General features: G+C 41.1%; 1 protein-coding gene across 1 annotated transcript in view; it reads left to right on the top strand.

Annotated features, from left to right (window-relative positions):
* The first annotated feature begins 11823 nt into the window (after nt 1–11823).
* The window catches only part of CPA6 (carboxypeptidase A6), a 289404-nt gene continuing 279574 nt past the window's right edge, over nt 11824–21653 (top strand). Inside the window, exon 1 of the mRNA XM_075828241.1 lies at nt 11824–12051. Within this exon, the coding sequence (XP_075684356.1) occupies nt 11909–12051 (143 nt within the window). The 5' untranslated portion in view covers nt 11824–11908. The remainder of the gene's footprint in view (nt 12052–21653) is intronic.

Raw genomic sequence — 21653 nt, 5'->3', positions numbered from 1 at the left:
TTTAATCTCTAAAGGCATTTGAATTCATTTACGGTAGTATTAAGTATATGTTCACACGGCCTATTTTCAGACGTAATTCGGGCGTTTTCCGCCTCGAATTACGCCTGTAAAGACGGCTCCATTATGCCTGCAAACATCTGCCCATTGCTTGCAATGGGTTTTACGATGTTCTGTTCAGACGAGGTGTAATTTTACACGTCGCTGTCAAAAGACGGCACGAAAAATACGCCCGCGTCAAAGAAGTGCATGTCACTTCTTGGGACGTTTTTGGAGCCAATTTTTCATTGACTCCATTGAAAAACAGCTCCAATAACGTTCGTAAAACACGCCGCGAAAAACGCGAGTACTTGCAAAAGCGTCTGAAATTCAGGAGCTGTTTTCGTTTGATAACAGCTCCATAATTTCAGCCGTATTTTGCTACTGCGTGTGAACAGACCCTAATTGGTAGGTGAGATCAGCTTTGAAATTACCTTTATATTATTGTCTGATCCCGCGACGATCTAGCACCATCTCTCCCTGGTGACAGCCACCATTCAGAGTGCTCGGCGCCTTATTTAAAGCACCAGCATATTTCCCTCTTTGCCAGTTATAGCCGTTAGTTTTCCTACCTTCTGTTGCTGGTTTCTACCTGTGCCCTACTATTTAAACATGATTTTTTTTGTCCCTGACTTCTCTTTTGAATTATGCTCCATTGTGTATACCCGACTTGTATAACCTGACTTCGCTTTTGATTAAATCTGTGATGTTTGACTATTATATTAAACCTCATACCCAACTCTTCTATATCACTTTTTCTGTTTTTTTATTACATGAGTCTTTCTTCTCTACCCTAAAATGTACTATTTGTACTGTATCCTAAACCTTTCAGTCATTTGTCTGGTTCACATTCCACTGAGGTTGTCCAGTGAATCAGCTAGCTGGGGGCACCAGGGGCTAGCCGAGTATCTTCGACCCTAGACAAAGGTGGTGCAAAGAAGGGTGCTATAGGTCAATTGTGCCGCCTTGTTGGTTCTTTCTCTGGGTAACGTAGGAACTGGACCATTACAGCTGATGCCTAGCAGATGGCTATTTTTTTTTTACCTCTTCAATTATTACAATTTCTTTGCAACCACATTCTTTTATGTATGTAAAAATTAACTGCTTAGAAGTTCTCACTGTGTATGATAAACTTTAGTTCACAAATATTCTTGTAAACTTTGTATAAGATTTTTATATAAACCAGCTTGCCTTTAAATATTATTGGTCCTTTGAAAGTTTTAAGAAATGGGCTAAAGCCAAATCCACTTAGGTGTAAGATGAGGGTATCTGAGTAGATTCCTGCTGCAAGAGGAATGCAAATGGACTTTTATGATGGAATCAGAAAGTCGTCCAAATCTTAATGAACAAAACAACTAATAATGTTTTTGCAGGAAATTTATTTCATCCTTTTCCCAGTGACCTTTTTCTCACACATTAAGTTTGTAGATTCCAGTGCTCAGAATATAGTGAATTTCACATAATACTACTAAATAACATTTGGGTATTATTGGATTCTCATTCCATTCTAGATGGTCCATGTATTAATATATTTACTAATAGATCTTTTTGATCTATGTTGTAATATAATTTCAAAATAGCAATAGATGTGGCGCCTCCATATACCACTGTATGCCCTAGAACCTCCTAGAAGCATCACTTTAGTTTGTGAGGTCCAACAACATTTTCCTCAGTTAGTTGCTTCCTCCCAGAGATCTTTATGGAGCTTGCTTTGTGCACTGGGACACAGTCATGCTGGAACTGTATGTACTCATCAGTACATTCTTGATCCCCACTGGACAGAGTTGCTGCCCTTATGTTATTGTTCATTGAATAAAAAAGATCTTTCCCTCCTAAGTGAGGGGCCTTCCCCAAACTGTTCCCACAAATTTGGAAGCTACAATTGTCCAAAATGTCTTATGCTGAAGCATTAAGATTTCCCTTCAGTGGAACTTAGGGGCCTAGGCCAACCTATGAAAAACAACCCCATAGAACTATCCCTCCCTCACCAAACATGCAGTCAGGCAGGTAATGTTCTCCAGGCACTCTCATGGCACTCTAGGATCGTTATTCGTCCCTCCACAGAACACATTACTACTGCTCCAGAGTCCAGTGGCGGCGTGCTTTACACCACTCCATCCGATGCTTGGCATTGTGCTTGGTAATGTAAGGTTTGCATGCAGACGCTCGGCCATGGTATCCCACGGCACAAAGTTCTTGTGCAAATATTAATGCACTATGCGTCTCAGCATTCGGTGTCCCTGCTCTGTAACTTTATGTGGTCTGCCACTTCGTGGCTGAGTTGCTGTGGATCCTAAACACCTGAATTCAATTTAGTATATATAAATAATTTATGAAAAATATATGTATATCTATGTATGTATGGCATACATGCCCTTTAGGAGTTTTGGGAGGATTAAAGACAACATGTGCGAGAGTTGTAATGATGGCTCAAATGGTTGACAGGAGAGACAACTCACAGAGTTAAATTTACAAGTGTCTATTTACCCTGGCGAATATCACATGGATTGGAAACATCAGAAACGACTTGGCATTACAAATATGTAAAATACAGAAGGGGCAAATATATATATATATATATATATATATATATATATATATATATATATATATATATATATATTTAATTGTACGTATTTCATTATAGAACAACATAATAATGGCCATATTAATAACAGTAGTGTATCACCGAAAATATATAGTAATTGTACAAGTATTTTCTTATTCAATACTAGCAGGAATCTTTATTTATGCAAGATGCAAGCTGCCAACTTGTGTGGCCTTCTGGATGGACAGCAAACAATACGTAAGTCAGAACATCTTGTTCCAAGATATTGTCATTGCTAATATAATGAAACCTCTTTTTCTATGTTGTCATCCATAAGACATAAACACTGTAAGGTCTAGTTCACACAGAGTTTATTGCAGGCAGAAAAAATCGACCTCAAAATTCCTTCAGGAATTTTGAGGCAGATTTTGACCTGCCTGCGCTTTTTTTGCCACGGTTTTCGCGGTGTATTTTGTGGCTAATGAAGACAGCGGGCAAAAAATGCTCGGAAACGAGTGCCGCAGGTTTTTTCTGCCTCCCATTGATTTCAATGGGAGGTCAGACCAAAAGGTACTTGAAGAAAGGAATCACTCCTTCCTGAAGGCGCTCCTGCACGGTCGTGATAGTAAGCTACGTTCCCAATGAAGAACGAGCCACTGTGTAAGTGTCAGTCATCGCTTTAGTGAGCCACCAAAGTCTATCATCTGCTGCTGTCTTTCTCTTCTCATACTGAAAATAGGAGATCGAAGTGGTAATTTAAAGAACCTTTTATAAATATAATAATATTCCTGATCTCCCAGTGCAGTTACGGTATTGTCGCTAATTACAGCAGGCCCAGGAAAACAGCCCTGATTGTTAAAATCTTGTTTGGGACACATGGTACTGCTCTCCTTGCTTTTCCTTGTTCATGAATGGAATGCCAGAATGACAGTGATGACTGACACTTACACAGAGGCTCGTTCTTCATTGGGAACGTAGCTTATTATCAACAACAATTCAGGAGAACCTTCAGGAAGGAGTAATTCCTTTTTTCAAGTACCTTTTGGTCTGTTTCTTACATCGGATTACCCTGACCCTTTAGCTACTGGTGCCCACTCCGAAGGCCAGCAGACTGCCAATCTATGGAGCTTATGGTCTCCACCTGGTAGAAGTTCGAGTTGTGCCGACCAGTGGAGATGAGCGAACCGGGACAACCGAACCCGGTTTCGGTCCGAACATCGCGAAAAGTTCGGTTCGCAGCGAATCCGAACTTCACCGGGTTCGGCCGAACACGTTTTGACCGAACCCGGGTGGGCAGAAAAAACATTACAAAAATATTATACTAATCGGCAGCCACTTGTCTCTATCAATCACTGATAGAGAAAAGAGACTGCTGATTAAAAATAAAATAAAAAGCATTTCATACGTACCCGGTCGTTGTCTTGGTGACGAGTCCCTCTTCTTCCTCCAGTCCGACCTTCTTTCCTGACGCGGCAGCCTGTGATTGGCTGCAGAGGCCGCGGCAGCCTGTGATTGGCTGCAGAGGCCGCGGCAGCCTGTGACTGGCTGCAGCGGCAGCCTGTGATTGGCTGCAGCGGCCGCGGCAGCCTGTGATTGGCTGCAGAGGCCGTGGCAGCCTGTGATTGGCTTCAGCGGCCGCGGCAGCCTGTGACTGGCTGCAGAGGCCGCGGCAGCCTGTGATTGGCTGCAGAGGCTGATCAGATCTCTTATATGGCCAGAAAAATTATCGCTAGTCGGCAGCACATCTCTTTGTGTAAACAGGGCATATGCTGCCAACAATATACAAAATGTGTGGGGGACGAAGGCCCGTATTAACAAACTTTTTTTGCAGAATGACTTTGTTTAGAATAGCACAGCAGACTGTACTTTCCATACAGCTGGAAAAAAAGGTACACTAAAGTAAACCAGTCCGATGGAGGACAAAAGGACACACTTTTGGCCACATTAGGTTGTATGGGGGTGCATGGCTGCTTTCGTCGGCATATGCGTCGGGTGCCTTAACGTTTATATTATGTGAACATAGCCTAAAACCGCACCTGATCCCTTATTATCATTTGTACATTTCTGTAACATCCAGGGCGTTAGCAACCGTCAAGGAGGATGCCTCAATGTATATAATTATTTTTCTGGTTATTAAATTTACCATGTCCCTGCTGGGTCTCAAACTGAAGAACTACTGTATAGAAGGCAGAAACACTAGCATGTTATGGCAGTTGGGAGTGGAAGAAGCTAATGCGAAACGCGCGTCGGAGGGTGAGGTCGGCGGACATCACCTACATTTTCCATCTACACACATACTATGGGCCAGTAATGGTTTTACCATATTAACTCTTTACACTAATTATATTGTTCTTACCTTTCCTGTACAGTATAATCTTTAGGGTTTGCAGGGTATTTAGTCCTGCTTACAATTATATTTTTGTGATACTTATATTAGTTTGTACCAAGTGATTTCACATTGATCATTTTGTTATGTCCTGCCCACCTCTTTGGGGTATATTTTACTTGAGTTTTGTGTACTTGTCTTTTTATTGTGGGCGGTATATCTGCACCTGTATACAATAAAGATTTTTGTATTTTGATTTATATATTTGGCTTTGGCTAATTGTTGATATCTTCCCATCGGTATATCTATTCTATTGTGGGTATCTATCTCCAAGTACTATTTGTAACATTGGAACAAATGTTCTCTCTGCTTTTGTAGTTTTTTTTTATATACATACATGGTCTGAGGTTGTTTCAGCCGCACACTATACCTGTGAGATGTAAAAGAATGCTTCCAACTTTGAAGTTACAATACTGTACATGCCGTGGGTCAATTTGTCACAAGTCTGGAAAGGTAAAAATCCTAAAAAGAAATATGTAACTTAGAAGGCTTTCCACAAATTCTGCAATCAGTCAATGGTTTCTCATACATGTAGATCACTGTATATTTTCTAACCAACTTAATATGACCAAAAAAATCCAAAGGCTAAATAAGGATATTCTTTCCACATTACCTCGCACTGTGCACAAGGGCATCCATGTCTGTTACCTCTTACTGGTGACAGGCTGATTATTTTACCATGTGTTTTACTGTGGTAATGTGCTCCATAGAAGTAGAAAAGTAAAAAAAAAATACAGCAGTAGAAACCAAAGCCCTCTAATGCCAGCCGTGAGGAATATGCCAGGGAAGGCAGTGAAGAGTTAATAAACGAGCCACTAATGTAAATAGTGCAATTATTTCAATGCTGCATAGATTTGTAGAACAGAAGACACATCGTTAAACAAAATCATCAAATGAGCAGTTCCTGAATGGCAAGCAATTTTTTTCCACAGTAAGGCCCTAATGCACATGACCGTAGAATTCGCCTGCAATTACGGTCCGCAATTACGGACCAATTCACTTCTATTGACCATGGACACGTTCCCGTATATTTGCGGTAAGGTCTCCGGACTGTAGAAAGCCTCTGCAAATGATAGGACATGTCCTACATTTTGCTTTTTACAGTCCTTGTTCCCTTTGTATGGGAGGATGGGCCAAAAATGCGGCTGGCTGTCCGCGGCCGTTAGCGGCCGGTTGTGCCCGTAATCCCGTACCGAGACTGCCAAACAGATTAAATCTTACTTGCTTATTATGTTGAAGTCGCTGATACGACTGCCATAGCTCAAAATGGAGTAAAGCAGTGTTGTGACCATCAACATGTATCACATATAAAGATTAGATTTTTCAGTTTGCCAAGCTTCTGCATCCCTCCGCTTCCACTCTTCAGCGCTTTATTTGGACCGTCACAATGCTCTGCCGTGACAACCGGGACTTCCTGATTACATCATTCAAGTAGGAGATTTAAACCCTAAATTATTTTAGTGTCATTTTATGGAACAAAGAATCAGATTATTTTGGTGTGGCATATGCACTATTATATCTTAAGGGGTAATCCTTAAGATAGGCCATCAATATTTGATTGGTGGGGTCGAACTCTTTGGACACAGCCGATCAGCTGAATGAAGGGGCTTCAAAGCTCGCTGGAGCTGGAATAAAACTGATCTGCATTACCAGACACAGCCACAAAGAATGTATGGTGCTGTGCCTGTGTAATCAATGTAGGGGATGCAGTGCCTTCATTCAGCTGATTAGCCAGGGTGTCGGGTTTCACATCCCCACCGATCAAATTTAGATGGCTATCCTGGGGATACGGCATCAATATTTAAGTCCTGGAAAACGGCTTTAAGCGCCACTATTAACACATTAATTTTTTAGTCTATTTGTATGAATGTGGGCTGAGCCACAGAAGTCACTACTATTCATTATCCCAAAGAAATAAAAACAAAAACCCTTGTTTTTAGGATTTTATAGAAGTGATGACTTACAAATACTTCCAAAATTAAGAAATTAGGCTGCACCGCAGTCTTTCTGTGAAGGGCTTTGTGTTTCCTTTCACTCCACCACACTATAAGGTACTAGTTATCCTTAAAGGCTATGTACACCTTTGAAAACTTGTTTTTTTCCCATAAAAATGTGTATCAGTGTGTTTTGTGCAACTTTTTAATTAATTTGTATTAAAAGATACAGATTTCAGTGCTAGATACAGTTGCTCTGAATACAGAATACAAAGCAGCTGTATCTCAAAAAGTAAAAATAATTTTTAATAAAAAGTAATTAGAAAGTTGCACAAAACACACTGATACACATTTTTATTAAAAAAAAAGTTTAAGGGTTTACATAGCCTTTAAAATGCAGTAAGAAATATTTCAAAAGTCAATAAACCATTCACACGCAAGAGAAAGAAAGCCTTAAATTCCATAGGGTCCTTTTTAGTCTTCAAGTAACTCCGTAAAAATATAAACTGTATGCTTTAAAAGTTTTTTCATGACCATAAAATTATATGTTTGACTCAGGGGCTATTAAGATATAAAATTATAATATATTATAAAGCAAACATAAACAATAATTTCATGTGGTTAATTATGTGTAAAATAATAGAGCTTTTAGACTTAACATAAAGGAGAAAGAATTTAGTTCTTCTCCCTTCTTCTAAAACCTGGTATCAGCCACACCTGATTTTGAACGTTGCTATTTTATACTGTAAGAGTATCTTCGCAAGCACACACAGCGTTTTTAGGGAAAACATCATGTTTTTTGTGGCGTTTTTCAGAATACTGATCAAATCTAAGTTGATCAACATAGATTTGATCAATATTAGGGTAATATTGTGTGTAAGAGGCGCACAGGAGCTACTGCCACCCAGGAGCTGAGCCATCAGTCCAGCTGACTAATAGACTCGGCTTACAGCTGCGTTATGCAGCTTCTATATATATATATATATATATATATATATATATATATATATATACACAGTGAAGGAAATAAGTATTTGATCCCTTGCCAAAATTATATATATTTATTTGCATTGTGCACAGAGAAATAAGTATTTGATCCCCTACCAACCATTAAGAGTTCAGCCTCCTCCAGACCAGTTACACGCTCCAAATCAACTTGGTGCCTGCATTAAAGACAGCTGTCTTAAATGGTCACCTGTATAAAAGACTCCTGTCCACAGACTCAATGAATCAGTCTGACTCTAACCTCTACAACATGGGCAAGACCAAAGAGCTTTCTAAGGATGTCAGGGACAAGGTCATAGACCTGCACAAGGCTGGAATGAGCTACAAAACCATAAGTAAGACGCTGGGTGAGAAGGAGACAACTGTTGGTGCAATAGTAAGAAAATGGAAGACATACAAAATGACTGTCAATCGACATGGATCTGGGGCTCCATGCAAAATCTCACCTCGTGGGGTATCCTTGATCCTGAGGAAGGTGAGAGCTCAGCTACACGGGGGGAACTTGTTAATGATCTCAAGGCAGCTGGGACCACGGTAACCAAGAAAACCATTGGTAACACTTTACGCCGTAATGGATTAAAATCCTGCAGTGCCCGCAAGGTCCTCCTTCTCAAGAAGGCACATGTACACGCCCGTCTGAAGTTTGCAAATGAACATCTGGATGATTCTGAGAGTGATTGGGAGAAGGTGCTGTGGTCAGATGAGACCAAAATTGAGCTCTTTGGCATTAACTCAACTCGCCGTGTTTGGAGGAAGAGAAATGCTGCCTATGACCCAAAGAACACCGTCCCCACTGTCAAGCTTGGAGGTGGAAACATTATGTTTTGGGGGTGTTTCTAAGGGCACAGGACTACTTCACCGCATCAATGGGAGAATGGATGGAGCCATGTACTGTCAAATCCTGAGTGACAACCTCCTTCCCTCCACCAGGACATTAAAAATGGCTCGTGGCTGGGTCTTCCAGCACGACAATGACCCGAAACATACAGCCAAGGCAACAAAGGAGTGGCTCAAAAAGAAGCACATTAAGGTCATGGAGTGGCCTAGCCAGTCTCCAGACCTTAATCCCTTCGAAAACTTATAGAGGGAGCTGAAGATCCGAGTTGCCAAGCGACAGCCTCGAAATCTTAATGATTTACAGATGATCTGCAAAGAGGAGTGGGCCAAAATTCCATCTAACATGTGTGCAAACCTCATCATCAACTACAAAAAAACGTCTGGATGCTGTGCTTGCCAACAAGGGTTTTGCCACCAAGTATTAAGTTTGTTTGCCAAAGGGATCAAATACTTATTTCTCTGTGCACAATGCAAATAAATATATATAATTTTGACTATGTGATTTTCTTTTTTTTTTATATATATTCTATCTCTCACTGGTAAAATTAACCTAGCCTAAAAATTCTAGACTGTTCATGTCTTTGACAGTGGGCAAACTTACAAAATCAGCAAGGGATCAAATACTTATTTCCTTCACTGTATATATTTGCATATATATATTTGTGCATGCGGACATGACTTCCCCCACACATCTAAATTTTAAACCTAAACAGATACATAAAAATAATTTGATTTATTTAAAATGGTGCACTTCTTTATACCATCTAATGGCATGTGATTGAGACGTGTGTGGCATGTTAGACGATAGCGGGACCCATCGCACATGAGATTAGAGATCTGTATCTCAAAAGACTCTCTGCACACTTAAAATTTACTTTTAAGGATCTTTCCAACACTTTAAAATTAAATTACCTCATTTTTTATCTTTTGTTATAGATTCTAACATTTACGTTAACACCAGATATTGATTTTCCATTCATAGTTCTGGACAAGAAGAGAAAAGCAAATATATAAAGTTGTAATATTTTTTATTTTTTATTTTTAACACAGACTAGTTGACACGAGCTATAAACTGGGAAGTCATAAATGTCCAGGTGTAATGGTGGAAAATGTAAACGCTGCAAAGGTTTGTTGACCTACGGACCACCCTTCACGCGTAGACAGCGTAAGCAGTACAAAATAAACATTGTAAAATTCAGAAAAGGGGCTGAACTTACGGGACTGTTTCCTATGGAGTTTTAATAGTGTCACATGTAGAGCAATTAGTTCTCCCAAAGGTTAGGCTGAGATAATTTCAAGCACAGATGGTACATTTTACTTTTGCATAAATTTCCTACGTGTAAGGCAATTGTAATCATATCTGTTTTTTAAAGCATATGTCCACCTTGGCATCTACAGTGTAGATAAAAAGTTGACCAACAGCTGTAGAAGTCCAGAGCTGCATTCACAATTCTGCAGGCTTCAGAGCGGACATCTCCCAGCATTCCTTGTCAAACTTTGCTAGTTCACTGTCTGCATAAAACTTGCTCTAGTGATTTTCACTGTTGGAAGTATAGTTTTAGCACCAGACACTGTATATTAATCTGAAAAAACGAACTGTACCACTGCAGTAAATCGCTGCCCATGTAATACAAGGGCATGCCAGGTCAGCAGGAGACGCTAATACTTAAACTCAGTGGTGTGCCTACCATAGAGTCAGGGCACACAGCTGCTGTGGGGCCCATTGTGGGAGAGTGTCCGGTAGTGAACTGCTTTCCCTGCTTACTGTGCCATAGCGGGTACCTGGGGAGCCCACTGCATACAGACTTACACAGCTCCTATTGAGTTCAATATAAAGATAGTTCCCCCTAGTGTTGACTGCATGCATGCAGAATTCTATAAGGTATCAAGTCTGAAAAACAGACCTATATAGATATAACTTTAAAAAAGAAAGGGTAGTACATTTGTCCTAGCTCTCAGTGGGGAGTGGGGACCATTCTTAATTTTTATGGTTGCTTTGGATGGTTGGATGGTTGATTACTTATTATGATGCATGTTCGGTTTCACTGATCAAGCATGTAAATTCTATGATGGTAATGGAGATAAGTGACCAATGCCAGACTTCTTTGATGCTGCTTATCTCAAGGAAAACTGTGAAACCTGACAGGAAAAATAATGTGTGACTGAATCGTTTTTCCCCTTATATCGGATATCAGCAAACCTCTATAGACGTCAGATGTTGAAGGATCTGCATATAGAAACTTGATATTTGAGGTGAACTTTACATTAGACAGATGAATATACAAATAAATCAGACAGGCAGTGAATATAACACTCACATACATATTAAATGCAGTTGTTTTAGGTAAATATTGATGTGACACTTATTTTCCATTACAAATTTATAAAAAAAATGTATTGTTCCGCCTCACGCATTGCGTAGTTGCATTGCATTTCCACAGCGTAAACATGCGCTGTGGAAAACTTTATAATGTATTCTGCAATGCAAGAACTAGAGGAGTCTGTTTGCGTTGTAGAATATTTTTGCTGTAGACATACATTGTAGTTTCCGCAGCGTTTTTTGTTTTACGCTGTGGGAATACAGTGCACGTTTGCCACGTGTGAGCGCACCCTGCGGCAGGTGGAAATAATACATGTTCATACATTCACTTCTATGGGCAATCTACATGCATTGATGGCTATGTACGCAGCGTACCCATAAAATGTTCTGTATGCAGTGGTGCGTGTTAATAAACGTATACTGTACATACAGCCGTAGACCCCAATAACTTGGCATAAGGACAACATTTTAAGCATGTATTGCAAAGCAAAACCATTTATAGAATTGCAGTGCAGTACTACAGTTATAAAAGCAGACATTGTACCCTACAGCTAATATCCATGTCTATTTTACAGACACGATCAGACATTCGCCGCCTGTCCAGGTAAGTGAGGTCCTGTACAAGGAGGGGCAGCTGTTTCTCCTATACTTCCTCCTCCCTTGTATAGAGTGCTAATCCTGGCTGAGTGACAGAACACGAAATATCCTCACCCAAGAGCAGAGCCTCCCAGTACTGTCATACATACATCCTGCCCCTCTCACTGCTGCAACAAAGTCCACAGCAGCTGCGCTCAACTCTCTACAGTAACACAATAACACAGACCCTGCTGTGGATCATATGGATGTATAGATCAGGATCTCCGCCGACTCAGGACTGTGTAAAGATGGAGTTCACATGGAAACTATCACAGCTCATTCATCTCTGCCTATTCTCTCAGACTTGGCTGTCCGGCTATTGCCACTTGTATAACAACCGCTATGCTGGGTAAGAATATTCACATCATTGTTTTCTCTCAGTGTCACTGAATCACAAACTATAATATTCAGAAGTACTACTCATGTAGCAGAGATGAATTTGCAATTCAAACGGGTTTTTTAGGATTTTAAAATAGGGCGAAGTTATTTCAGCTCCGACTCTGCTTTAACTTTTGTATGCCTTTGTCAATGTTAATATGACCATAGAGCCAGTATCCCAGAGACCACACTGTATGTATATGGAAATCTGTTTATTTAGACAGCCAAGTCCATACAATGAGCACGCTTGTGGACCCGCTGCCCTATTAAAGTTATTGTGTACATCACATTTTTATAGCAGTGTATATTTTTTGCATTATAAAGTTGAAGGTTTCTTCTATTTGCAGTGAATTAGATCTATTCTTAAGCTTTACTACTTTTTAAGGCTGATGCTATTGTGCATTCCAATTACTCTGTGTAGTAAGTTTACCTGCAGTCCTATGTAAAACCACAGGTAAAATATTGTGATATCAGAAGCTTTGCCAAGTGACAAACTCAGCCCTGCTGGCTGCTGCCTAAGTACATGTGAAAAGACAGTTTATTCAGGCATCTATGTGACCCCCAGGATTTGCTATAGTTTGCTATAATGCATGCTGATAATTTGCATTCAGGGTACTTCTAGCGTTCTTGTGAGTTTTGCCATGCATTGAGTTTAAACATATATTAGTTAGTCCAAAAAAATTGGTGGTAATAATATATGTCATATTTTAGAATAGCTAACTTAATTTACTCAATTTCTGACTGCCCGTATTACAGCTGCAATATCTAGACCTCCCGCAATTCTACTATACTGAATATCTATCACATTAGGGTTCTATGGTGAGTTAAGTTCTGTGCAGTAGAACCACTGGAGGTTCAGGTAATACGAACGTTAAAATAGTTTATGGCGAATAGTGATGCACCGTGCACATGAATAGTAGGTTAGACCTGTCCTTTCAATATGTTTCAGAATTTCCACGCTTCGTATTTTGTAACTGATCTGAAAACAGATAAAATACAAAAGTGACAATAAAAGTTTTAAACACTGTTCCAATTCACATGATCCACAATACCAATACTTGAGCCGTTGAAGGTTTTAATTATAAAGGGCTTTCAACACAAAAGTGTTTTTTGACATATTAGGGGACATATCCTTAAAAGTTAATAGGAATTTCCCACTAATATAGTTCATCACCTATCCACAGTATAGCTGATATTTGTTAGATCTGTGGGGCTTGGCTGGAACCCACACTGACCGCTAGACTGTGGGAACCCATCACCCATTCCTCCTTCTATGGACTGTGGTGGGGTAACATGACCCCCCATAGAAATCTATGTGAGATACAGAAACAGCAAAGTAAGTGATCAGTGGAAGTACCACTTTTAATATAGTAGATAAATATCCCTATTCTATTGTATCACATGTGGAATATGTGTGAGCCAATTTGTATGTTAGTTTAGGTCTCAAAATGTTTACATTTATTTACTTTAAATTAGAAAAAAAAATGTTTCTGTGTGATATATACTGTCTGTGCCTAAACTTGTGACGTAGAGAAATGTTAAAGGCGACGTACACCTTTGGAAGCAACTTTTTAAAAAAAACAAAATGTTTTATGTGTTTTTAAGCAACTTTTAAATTGACTTTTATTAAAAATGTTTTTTTACTTCTTATGCTACAGCTTCTTTGTATGCTGTATATATAGAAGCTGTATCGTTCTCTTTCAGCCCAATCCATTAGTTCAGCTGAACAGTTAGGCTGAGAGCAGGTCCTGCGTGTCTCTATCACACAGGATCCATCTAATATGATTATGAACTTAGATGAGATCGCTATTAGCTGGATCATGTGTGTCAGAGACACACGCAGGACCCGCTATTAGCTGAGCTGAACTGACGGATTCGGCTGAGAGAGAACGATACAGCTTCTATATATACAGGATACATAGAAGATGTATCGTAAATAGTAATTAAATTGTTTTAAATGAAAGTTCATTTAAAAGTTGCTTAAAAACAGATGACACATTAATTTACTAAAAAAAAATGGCTTCCAAATTTGTACATAGTCTTTAAAATAAACAATAAATATAGTAGTGAATCCTGGTACCACTACATTTAGTGAGTGATTTAGTGAGTTGATGCTGGACTGGTGTCACGTAGGGTTCATGGACCCACTGGGCCGTACCGCCTTGGCGGTATGGCAGCTGGCCAACAGGCCGCAGGTCAGAGTCTATAGTTTATATAGGGTACCTATGGCAGCTCGGACAGTAGCAAGGCAGGCTTGGCAGGAACTAGGCAGCATGTAGATGTCAGGTGTGGAGAAGCAGGACAGGCTTGGTATACAGCACAGCACGGCTACAGCTAAGCATGGCACTAGATCAGTATACAGGTTACAGGAACAGGAAACACTGGGAGCAGTAAACACTAGGAGGCCATATGCAAGACAGACTAGGAATACAACAACAAAGGTCAGGCGTGGGAGGATGGGGCTGGGACCTTCTTATAGCCCAGGGTACTCTGGACCAATTAGCTCGATCACAAACATGCTTGCGCTCTGGCTTCTCAAGTCTGGACTGAGCTCGTGAGCACACCCTGGTGGTCACTGTGGAGCAGGACGGCCGTATGTGCAAACATCTCTTGAGAGAAGGGCGTCGACTGGATGGAACGAGTTTGTGGTCAGCGACCACGGACGGTACAACTGGTACTGGTAGAGGGTTTAGGAACATGACCTAGATCCTTAATCTAGGCTAATTTGCAGATCTGTACTTTTAGAATTGCCTGTCACAGTGTCCACCAATATATGAAATCTTTTGTGACACTGAAATTGCTCGGATTAAGATTATAGTCTCATTAATGATAAGTGTCACTAAGGAAGAACAAAGAATTCCTTCGGTCCCATAGGAAATAAGAACCTATCAATAAATTACAAGACGTTAGTGCTCATTTTCCAATAGTGCTGTACATTAGCTCTCATTGCATTTGTGCTGAATAGTCCACATGTAAAGTATACGTCTAGAGTGTGGCACATACCTGCCATTTCCTGGGACAAATACATTACATAATGAGATATAAAATCTGTTGTAATACTTTGACTACACATTTTTATTAACTACCAAAACTTATATTTGGGAGAAATGTAAAAACATTGGAAAAATAGCGCAAGCGTCTAGTGTTATATTTTCTGATGTAATTATGTATCATAGACAGTTTCACACAAAAGTCGCACTACTGCTCAGTATTGGAAAGCTCTCTATGAACCGTATCACAAATGAAAGATATTACCCACCTTCAATTCATTTGTACCTCGGCAATGCCCAAAACTGTGGCTTTAATGAAAATGCCAGGATCTGGGCACTGAATAGTTAGAGTTCAATGACTATGAGCAGCAAAAGTTTACACTGGCATAATTTTCATACTTAAGCCAGGTACACTTATTTATGCAAGTGTTTTTTGGGCATATGCACTGTGAATACCCACATACAATGACATTTGAACATTCCATTAAAGGGCTATTCCCACCATGGCTATTCTGACCATGACATATCAGTAGTATATGTATGATCAGTGGTGGGCTAATTTTTGGAGCCCCCATGATAGCTAAAATGACAGGTCCGCCATTCTCATGTAATCGCTGTTCCTCTTCAGCTTCTGTTGGCTATGCTCTGCTTTTTTTTAGAGACACAAGGGCAGCCCATAATGCCTTTTTGTGATGGGTATACCCCTTTACAGTTAAACTTTCCTATTACAAAAATGAAAGAGGAGCATAGTGAGGAGGTAGCTGCACCCTGTCACGACGCTGGGTGTGGACCCACTGGGCCGTACCGCGTAGCGGGATAGCAGCTGGCCAAACAGGTACAATGCAATGTCTATAGAAAGGGTACCTGAGGCAATGTAGACAGTAGCGGTGGATTCAGGTTAAGATGAGGCTCCGACATTAGACAGACACCCGGCGGGGTGCGACACAATAGATGCAGCAGAGAACACAACACGACTCCAACTCTTGACGGCACAGAGGCACGGTAGCACAGGATACAGGTTACAGGCAGTAAGAACGGGTAACACTGGGAACTGGAAAAAACTAGGAGACCATTTACAATGACAAACTTTGGTAACACAACAACGCTCAGGCAATGATCAAGAGGGCAGAGCCCCTTTTATAGACCAGCAGAATTCTGGGCTAATTGCAGATATTCTGCAACTGTACGCGCACTGGCCCTTTAAGGTCGTGCACGCACGGCGCGCGTGTCCTGCAGGAGACGGTGTCCGAACCAGGAAGTGAGTACCGGCGTCTCTCAGGAGGGAGATGCCTTCGGGAACTCACTCGTCCATGGCCGCGGCCGTCAGAAGGTAAGTCAGGACGACAGTCCGCGGCCATAGACGTTACACACGCTAAGTAGTGATAGGCACCATTAGTAGAGACGTACTCCTTTACATGTCGGTAGATCCCCCAAAATGGCAGGATTTGTGGACGATCTAGTGTCTATGGCTGCCTCTTATAAAGAACAAAATTAGTGGTTCTGAAAATAACAAAGCCACATAAATAGCCATATGTTTCTTTTGTTGTGAGGGTTGGGATCCTGCAGAATTATTATTCTGCAACTTTAATGTAGTGGACTTCTAGGATTGCGATTGTGTTACTCAAATTGCACAGATCTGGAGAATACGAAGGGGCATGATCTATATATGCGCTGATCTTTTATATTTTATGGAGTAAGACCAGGGCTAGATGACAGCTTCTGTTGTTTAATGACCTGTATTAGCTCACAGGAATGCATGCCACTCAATGAGAATACACCGTGTTCCAAATTATTATGCACATTGGATTTAAGTGTCATAAACATTTAATTATTAGTTTTTCAATTAAACTCATGGATGGTATTGTGTCTTAGGGCTCTTTGGATCATTGTAATCAATCTCAGACACCTGTGATAATTAGTTTGCCAGGTGTGCTCAATCAAAGGAAAACTACTTAAGAAGGACGTTCCACATTATTAAGCAGGCCACAGGTGTCAAGCAATATGGGAAAGAAAAAGGATCTCTCTGCTGCCGAAAAGCGTGAAATAGTGCATTGAATCATCGTACTGTGAAAAGATTTGTGGCTGATTCAGAGCACAGATGGGTTCGTTCAGATAAAGGCATAATGAGGAAGGTTTCTGCCAGACAAATTAATAGGATTAGGAGAGCAGCTGCTAAAATGCCATTGCAAAGCAGCAAACAGGTATTTGAAGCCGCTGGTGCCTCTGGAGTCCCGCGGACCTCAAGGTGTAGGATCCTCCAGAGGTTTGCAAGTGTGCATAAAGCTGTTATTCGGCCACCCCTAAACAATGCTCACAAGCAGAAACGGTTGCAGTGGGCTCAGAAATACATAAAGACTAATTTTCAAACCGTGTTGTTTACTGATGAGTGCCGTGCAACCCTGGATGGTCCAGATGGATGGAGTAGTGGATGGTTGGTGAATGGCCACCATGTCCCAACAAGGCTGCGACGTCAGCAAGGAGGTGGCGGAGTCATGTTTTGGGCTGGAATCATGGAGAGAGAGCTGGTAGGCCCCTTTAGGGTCCCTGACGGTGTGAAAATGACCTCTGCAAAGTACGTAGAGTTTATGACTGACCACTTTCTTCCGTGGTACAAAAAGAAGAACCGTGCCTTCCGTAGCAAAATCATCTTCATGCATGACAATGCACCATCTCATGCTGCAAAGAATACCTCTGTGTCATTGGCTGCTATGGGCATAAAAGGAGAGAAACTCATGGTGTGGCCCCCATGTTACCCTGACCTCAACCCTATTGAGAACCTTTGGAGCATCCTCAAGCAAAATATCTATGAGGGTGGGAGGCAGTTCACATCAAAACAGAAGCTCTGGGAGGCTATTCTGACATCCTGCAAAGATATTCAAGCAGAAACTGTCCAAATACTCACAAATTCAATGGATGCAAGAATTGTGAAGGTGATATCAAAGAAGGGGTCCTATGTTAACATGTAACTTGGCCTGTTAAGTTTTTTTTTATTGAAAGAGCTTTTGATTTCTGTAAATATGACCTCCTGATGCTGCAAATTCAACAAATTACCATTTTAGGTTCTCTTTACAACCTTTAAAATGTTTTGATCTCTGTTGTGCATAATAATTTGAAACTGTGCTTTTTACTTCTATCATTAGGAGATTTGTTCAATAAAATTCGCATTATACTCCAACGGTTGATTGATTGAAGATTATACTGACTGTCATTTGCATCGACTATTTAGGAAAATCAGCAAAAAATAATATTTGCATAATAATTTGGAACGCGATGTATGTCAAAATTTCAAAATCAATATATGGTCATTCCAATAGAACACAGTGATAAATAATCCAAACCCACAACCAGGACAACTGCATGATTGCCGAAAAACAAACATTAAGTTCTATTGGAGGGCAAGTGAAGGGGGGACGTTGTTAACCCCTTAAGGTACGACCAATTTTTTTATTTTTCATCTTCGTTTTTCACTTCCCACCTTCCAACAGCCATAACGTCTTTATTTTGTGGGAGGAGTTTCAGTTTCTATTGGTAGCATTTAAAGTACCATATAATGTAATCGGAAGCTGAAAAAAAAATATTTGCGGGCTGAAATTGGAAAAAACTGCGATTCCTCCATTTTTTTGGGGTTCTATTTTTACGTCTTTCACCTTGTGGTAAAAACAACAACAGCTTAACTTTATTCTGTGGCTCAATAAGATTACGGTGATATTAAATCTATATAGATTTTTTTATATTTTACTACTTTAAAAAAAACAAAAAGTTTGTGTTTAAAAAATGTTTTGTTTTGTTTCACCACATTCTGAGAGCTATAACTTTAATGTTTTTCCGTGCATTGAGCGGTGTGAGGGCTTATTTTTTTGCGGGACGAGCTGTAGTTTTTATTGGCACCATTTGTTGGTACATATGAATTTTTGATCACGTTTTATTAAACATTTTTTGGGAGCTAAGGTGACCAAAAAACAGTGATTTTGGCGGTTTACAATTTTTATTTTTTACGGCATTCACCATGCACGTTAAATAACACTATATTGTAATAGTTCAGACTTTTACAGATGCAGCAATACCAATTTTGTTTACTTTTTTATTTTTTACATTACTTTAGAGGAAAAATAGGAAAAGGTTTTTTTAACTTTTAATTATTTATTTTTTTTGCACTACTAAAAACTTTATATCACTACTTTTTACACATTTTATTAGTCCCCCTAAGGGGCTTGAACCACCGATCGTTAGATCGCTGGTACAATATACTGCAATACCAATGTATTGCAGTATATCGTTATTTTTACAGGCATCTATTAGGGCGGGTTCACACATGGCGGAATTTCACTTAAATTCCGCTGCGGACACTCCGCAGCGTTAATCCGCAGCGGAGCCGTTTCTCCATTGACTTTCACTTTAATTTAGCAGTGTTCGTTTACACGATGCGTACAATTCCGCTGCGGAGCATAGGCTGCGGAGCGGAATTTGGTGTCCGCAGCATGCTCTGTCTGTTGCGGAGCAGTGGCGGACTCATGGCGGAATTTCTCCATTGACTTCAATGGAGATTCAAAGTTCCGCAATGAAGTCCGCAGCTGTCATGCACATGTCATGTGTGCTGCGGATACGTCTTGCTTTTTTAACTTGACATTTCTTCATTCTGGCTGGACCTATGTATTTCTAGGTCTACAGCCAGACTGAGGAAGTCAATGGGGCTCCCGTAATGACGGGAGCGTTGCTAGGAGACGTCAGTAAATAGTCACTGTCCAGGGTGCTGAAAGAGTTAAGCGATCGGCAGTAACTGTTTCTGCACCCGGGACAGTGACTACCGATCCCAATATACATGTATCTGTAAAAAAAAATGAAGTTCGTACTTACCGAGAACTCCCTGTTTCTGTCTCCAGTCCGGCCTCCCAGGATGACGTTTCAGTGTAAGTGATGGCTGCAGCCAATCACAGGCCAAGCACAGGCTGCAGCGGTCACATGGACTGGCGCGTCATCCAGGGAGGTCGGGCTGGATGCCGAAGGAGGGACGCGTCATCAAGACAACGGGCGGTAAGTATGAATTTCTTTTACTTTCACTAGGGAAAGTGCTGTCCCTTCTCTCTATCCTGCACTGATAGGGAGAAGGGAAGCACTTTTCCCGCAGTCCGCAGCAGCTAGTCCGCATCAATTTTCTGCACATTTTGTGCAGATCCGCAGCCGTAATCCGCAACCCGGATTAGGTGCGGCATTGATGCGGACAGTTGCGGAGGAATTCCGCCATGTGTGGTCATGCCCTTAATCCCTGCCACAGGAAGCATATGGGGAGCGCTCAGCGCGTGAGCGCGCTCCAAACATCACCCCCCGCACCATGACGTACCGGTGCATCCTGGTGCACCAAGGGGTTAACGAAAACTGTAGAAGAAAAAAATAATCACTCTCAAATAACTTCTTTCTCTAGTATACTAATCACTAATAAGTATATATCTTAGATTATCTAAACAATAACATATTAAAGAGAACCTGTCAGCTCGCCTGACACGTCTTTTTTACTTGTACTTGTATTTACTTGTATTTCCCATAAAATAACAATACTGGAGCATCTTTTGTTAGCGCTCTGCATTGTGCCATTCCTATGTTGCTCCTCCTAGAAATGTATAAATTGACAACTGGGTTTTACCATTCCTCTTGTCAAAGGAGAGTGTCCATACACAGTCTGACACTGTCAGCGCTGATTGGATAGTGTTAGAATGTGTAGGGACACACCCCCACTGGTAACACCCAGTTGTAAATTTATTCATACATTTCTAAAAGGAATAACAGAGGAACCACACATCGCAGAGTTCTAAGAAAAGATGCTCCAGAATTTTTATATTATTATGGGAAAATAGAAATATTTACTGAAACAGACATGCCAGGAGAGCTGACAGGTCCTCTTTAACCCCTTCCCGCAATTTCACGTACAGTTACGTGACGGGAGCTGGTGTTTTCCCGCAATTCCACGTAACTGTACGTGAAACAGATGGAGCTGGCTCAGGAGCTGAGCCAGCAACATCACCGCCGGGTGACAGCTGTATGTTACAGCTGGCACCCTGAGGTATCGGCCAGGACCGGAGCTAGCCTCCGATCCGACCGATTAACCCCTCACATGCTGCGTTCAATAGAGATCGCAGCATGTGAGGAGTTTATAGCCACCGGCACCCCAGCAACGTGATCGCTGGGTTGCCGGTGGCTGCAAAGGCGATTGGAGGGCTAATACTTACCTCCCGGTCTACCAGTAACGGAATCCTCCTATGCCCCGTCGTCGGCGGGGCCCAGGAGGCTTCCGGTACCATCGGCAAGATGGTGCCGGCTCAGCTTCCGGCTCAGAAGCTGAGCCGGCATCATCAGCAGTGGGTGTTCGCTGTATGTTACAGCGGACACCCCGATCTATCGGGGAGCTAGCTCCGATTCCTGCCATTAACCCCTTCAATGCAGCGATTCAATGCAATCGCTGCATCAAAATGGTTTGTATGAAATCGGCAGCCCTGCCATGCGATGGCAAGGCTGGCGACTGTTACTATGGCAACAGGATGCCTAACAATGGCTTCCTATATGCCATTACGGAAGCCGATTAAGCCCCGCC

This window comes from Rhinoderma darwinii, chromosome 5 (assembly GCF_050947455.1).
Source record: "Rhinoderma darwinii isolate aRhiDar2 chromosome 5, aRhiDar2.hap1, whole genome shotgun sequence".
Lineage (NCBI taxonomy): Eukaryota > Metazoa > Chordata > Amphibia > Anura > Rhinodermatidae > Rhinoderma > Rhinoderma darwinii.
The sequence above is the reverse complement of the archived record's forward strand: the minus strand, read 5'-3'. Positions and strand labels throughout refer to the sequence as shown.